At 44.5% G+C, this 3,926-nt stretch overlaps 2 protein-coding genes across 2 annotated transcripts; both read right to left on the bottom strand.

Annotated features, from left to right (window-relative positions):
- Positions 1-25: 25 nt before the first annotated feature.
- On the bottom strand, positions 26-825 carry LOC9652941. The gene is made up of 4 exons (XM_002994691.2): positions 652-825; positions 444-536; positions 195-392; positions 26-123 (listed from the first exon to the last, which is right to left on the bottom strand). Exons 1-3 carry the CDS (start codon positions 820-822, stop codon positions 228-230), a joined length of 429 nt encoding a protein of 142 aa, XP_002994737.2. The 5' UTR covers positions 823-825; the 3' UTR covers positions 26-123; positions 195-227.
- A 972-nt stretch (positions 826-1,797) lies between these two features.
- Positions 1,798-3,920, bottom strand: LOC9652942. The gene is made up of 3 exons (XM_024668198.1): positions 3,369-3,920; positions 2,290-2,562; positions 1,798-2,093 (listed from the first exon to the last, which is right to left on the bottom strand). The coding sequence occupies exons 1-3, from the start codon at positions 3,690-3,692 to the stop codon at positions 1,875-1,877; spliced, it is 816 nt and encodes a 271-aa protein (XP_024523966.1). The 5' UTR covers positions 3,693-3,920; the 3' UTR covers positions 1,798-1,874.
- Positions 3,921-3,926: the final 6 nt, after the last annotated feature.

Below are 3,926 nucleotides of genomic sequence, written 5' to 3'. Positions count from 1 at the left end.
GATCCAGCAGCGTAAGCTCCGAGGGTCTCTTCGCAAAGTACGTATCGATCAAGAGCCTTAAGTTGTCGCTCGATTCTTTGAAATCAGCAGGCTCCTCTTCGGGATGCGTAAGTCTTCGCTTCTCTGGACGAAGAAAAATGGAAGAACACGAGAAGCGGGATGTTAGTTCACGACGAAAGTTGTGAAATCGTCACCTCATTTGGCTCGCTATAGAATTGACTAAAACCTCAACGCAGCTCGGTGACGATTGAGAGATAGAGTGCTTGTGAACCTATGGTGCGACGCCGCTGCCTCTCCGCAACTTGGAGCTTGGAAAGAAGGAAGAGCATGTGTGCTTTGAGCTGCCTTTGCCTGTTCCATGCCTCTCGTTCTGCTACTACTCTCTCGTGCCACTGGAAAAACAAATAAAAATGAAAACTTTCATGAGCTTGAGAGAAACGTACTTGAAGCAAGACTTGGTCTGTCGAATAAGTTTGATATGGATCGGTGATTCTTAATTGGCGATGGCATTTCTTAAAATCGTAAGCGTGACCACCCTGGAGAGAAAGAAAGAAAGAAAGAAAAAAAAAACAGATGGAAAGTGAGAAAAATCACTTTCTTTTGTAAAGGAGAGGCATCCAACTACGAGCTAAGATAGAATTTTTTGCTTACCACTTCCCAGGGTTTACACAAAGCGTGGAGCAAGACATCTGCGTCGTACTGGAGCTGTATGGGATGCTTCTCCTGTAATTCCTTCATCATCTTGGCCACCACAGCCTTCTCACCGGTGAGATCAGAGGAATCGAGCACCTTAGTCACCAGATCCATTGGCGGCAACTCCATCACCATCGCCCAATCTAACCCTAAAGACAAATGGGTGCGTCCACTATAATACTGCCACGTGGCTATTCGTCCAGGTAAGCTTAATTTTAAAGAAAAACACAAACCATTAAGATATTTCAGAATATTTTACTATTCGTTTTAAAACCACATATTTAAGCCAAACCAAAATAATTTTTTCTAGATACTTCAAGCTGGCTTTCATGCTGAATAATCACAACATTACTATTTGAATTACTATTTTGTTAACTTGCATCTTGATTATCCAAAACAAAGAAACCAACAAACACTACATGACAGAAGGTTGTTGGTAGCTCAAGCTTTTTTGATCAAGTTAGTATGTCACGTGTTATATAAACTCCACACATTCCAATCTCTAGTGAAAACATACTTTCCATCAAGTATTACAATCTCTAGTGACAACATACTTTCCAACAAGTATGAAGGCGATTTTCTTCTTAGTTTTCTTTGCAGCCTTGATCATCACTAACACAAAAATGGGATCTGAGGCTAAACAGCTAAAAGGATGTGGAGATAGCTGCCAGAGTATGTCGGGAGGGATTTGATTGCCTTGGAGGAATGTGTGACAAGCTTGAATGTGTTTGTGGAGCTTATTGCGGCCCAGGAACCAGTGGATGCTATGCAAATCTTCCATGCAATGAGGATTACGAGTGTGTATGTTAGTGAAATATTTACTTTGATGTAGAAGCTTATTTATTCAAAGCTGCTATGGTTCATATCATATAGAGTTGAAAAGCATTTTCTAGTATGAACTCATTCGCTTAGTCTTTAGGAAACAAAGTTAATTGTTTGAAAATGTATAGAGCAATCCATGCTGCATTTATCTGATTCAAAGGCAATGAAGAACAAAAAAGAACTGCATATAAGTTGCTCAAGGACATGTTTGCCAGAGGAGCGCTCCTTTGCTCTAAGAGATGGTTTGGAACAATACTAGAACTCTCTCGACTACAAATCATCTCTCATGAAAAACACAAGGATTTATTTTTTGATGTCTCTGAAAACCTACAAAAAAAGAAAGACGATGTTGTGAGGAATCAGCTCTCACTAGCTTTCAACGCAGGCGCCTCCTCCATCTCTTTCTCCTCTTTATCGTCTTGAGCCTCAAACTCGTTCTGTGCTGCCATCGCCTTGACGATTGGATCTCGCAGCTCGGCAATGAGGCCACCGCCAATCTTATACTCGGCCTCGTCGCCGGCGACGTAGATCCTTCCTTCGTGCCCGGCGATGTCAACTGCTAGAAGCTTGAAGTCATACTGGAAGAAGAACGAAGGAAAGTTAGTCCTACTGAAAGACCAAGGTGAGATTAGAAGAAAGATAGAACAATAGCGTTGGAGAACGAACGCAACTTTAAGATGAGAAGCGAAGAAAGGATGAGGGAAAACTGGAAGAAAAATGAAAAATCTGAGTGAAGAATCGAAGCGACTTCCGAAAGACGACGAGAGAACTTGCCTGGCCTTGTTTCTTCTTCGTCTCGATGCTCACGAGTCCTCGCTTCTCCGATCCTTGGATGGGGAAGATTAGAAAACACCGCTTGCTGCTCACTCGAGGCTTCAAGTTGTTGATCCGGAGGCCACCTCCGGTCATCACGTAGGCACGAATGTCTGTCCCGGAGAGAGGAGCGCCGAGCGCCTTGAGCACGTCCGCAGAAGTGTTGAGCCTACGCATCGCAATTCTGTAGACTGCATCGGGATTTATCGTGTATCTCGCTTTCAAAACCATTCCCTGCGCCAGAAGCAAAGGAACTAAGTTAGTGCACGAGAACAAGAACAAAACTAGAACCAAGGAGAGAATGAAAAGAAGAGAGGAAGCCACGATAGCTATAATAGTTTCCTAGAATATGGAAAGAAACTAAAAACAAAACCAAAAACTACAAACGAACGACGAAGAACCTCACAATGGAGGAAGCAAATCAAAGAGAACGAGGAAAAGTGAAACTCGGACGAGGAAAAGTATAGAAAGTCAGAATGGAGAAATAGAAAGAAACGAGAACAAGGAAAAGGCTGGAAACTCAAAATGGAGGAAATTGAAGCTCTCAAGAAACGAGAACAATAGAAATGACTGAGGTCAAAGAAAAGATGGAAGATAGAAGCTCCGAAAGAACGAGAACGATGAAAAGCATAGAAACTCACAATGGAGGAAGAAAATCAAAGAAAAGATAAGCTCCAAAGAAACGAAAACGAGGAAGAGGCTAGAAACTCACCATGGGAGAAGAAAGAAAAGAAGATAGAAGCTCCGAGAACGAGGAAAAACATAAAAACTCACAATGGCAGAAGAAGGAAGAAAAGATGGAAGATGAAGCCCCGGAGAAACGAGGAGGAAAAACATAGAAACTCAAAATGGCAGATGAAGAAATGGAAGATAGAAGCTCAAAGGCTAGAAAACTCACAATGTAGGAAGAACATCAAAGAAAAGATGGAAGATAGAAAACGAGAACGAGGAAAAGCATACAAACTCACAATGGAGGAAGAAGATCAAAGATGGAAGATATAGCAACTCGCAAAGCTGAAGAAAAAGCACTGAGCTCTTACACTGAAGGTGACCATTGCTGCTGCCAATGCGAGAAATCCATACTTGGCCATCCCTTCCGAGAGCGAGACGAACAAGCTCGCGATCCCAAACATCACCTTCCACAGGAGAAGGCAAGCGGCCAGCCCCACCGCTCCCACCACAACCAAGTAGTTCCTCCTCCAAAACGCTTCGATCTGGAGCTTGAGAGCTTCCCGATAGCTCACAAGCGTCTTGGCCACTGGAGCTGACACAGCCGATAGCGCTCCCTTCGTCCCCTCGGCGAATTCGCTGTTCTTCACGGATTCCACCACTGCTCGCGGCTTCTCCATCACTGCCTGCTTCATCTTCTCTTGCGCGATCCTCCATTTCTCCGCGAACGTCGTCTCGGTGGAGTGGTCGGTGGCCACTCCACGGCGCTGCCGCAATAGGGAGATGGATCTCTTCCACGGGAGGAGCGTCGATTCGGCGGCTCTGGGCGCGCAGATCGTCGAGAATAGCGCCGATCGAAGCTCCCAGCTGCTGCCCGGCTGGGATAGAACCCTAGACGAAGAAGAAAAGGCGATGGCATCGGCTGCGAG

This window comes from Selaginella moellendorffii, unplaced genomic scaffold, assembly GCF_000143415.4.
Source record: "Selaginella moellendorffii unplaced genomic scaffold, v1.0 SELMOscaffold_608, whole genome shotgun sequence".
Classification (NCBI taxonomy): Eukaryota; Viridiplantae; Streptophyta; class Lycopodiopsida; order Selaginellales; family Selaginellaceae; genus Selaginella; species Selaginella moellendorffii.
Note: the sequence above shows the minus strand (reverse complement) of the source record. Positions and strands in the feature narration are given on the sequence as shown.

Coding starts and splice junctions, on each gene's coding strand:
- LOC9652942 (XM_024668198.1), bottom strand. CDS start 3,692: ATGAAGCAGGCAGTGATGGAGAAGCCGCGAGCAGTGGTGGAATCCGTG. Junction 2,563..3,368: donor CAGCAATGGTCACCTTCAGT/GTAAGAGCTCAG, acceptor CTTCTGGCGCAG/GGAATGGTTTTGAAAGCGAG. Junction 2,094..2,289: donor CGAAGAAGAAACAAGGCCAG/GCAAGTTCTCTC, acceptor TTCTTCTTCCAG/TATGACTTCAAGCTTCTAGC.
- LOC9652941 (XM_002994691.2), bottom strand. CDS start 822: ATGGAGTTGCCGCCAATGGATCTGGTGACTAAGGTGCTCGATTCCTCT. Junction 537..651: donor TGTGTAAACCCTGGGAAGTG/GTAAGCAAAAAA, acceptor CTTTCTCTCCAG/GGTGGTCACGCTTACGATTT. Junction 393..443: donor CAGACCAAGTCTTGCTTCAA/GTACGTTTCTCT, acceptor TTGTTTTTCCAG/TGGCACGAGAGAGTAGTAGC.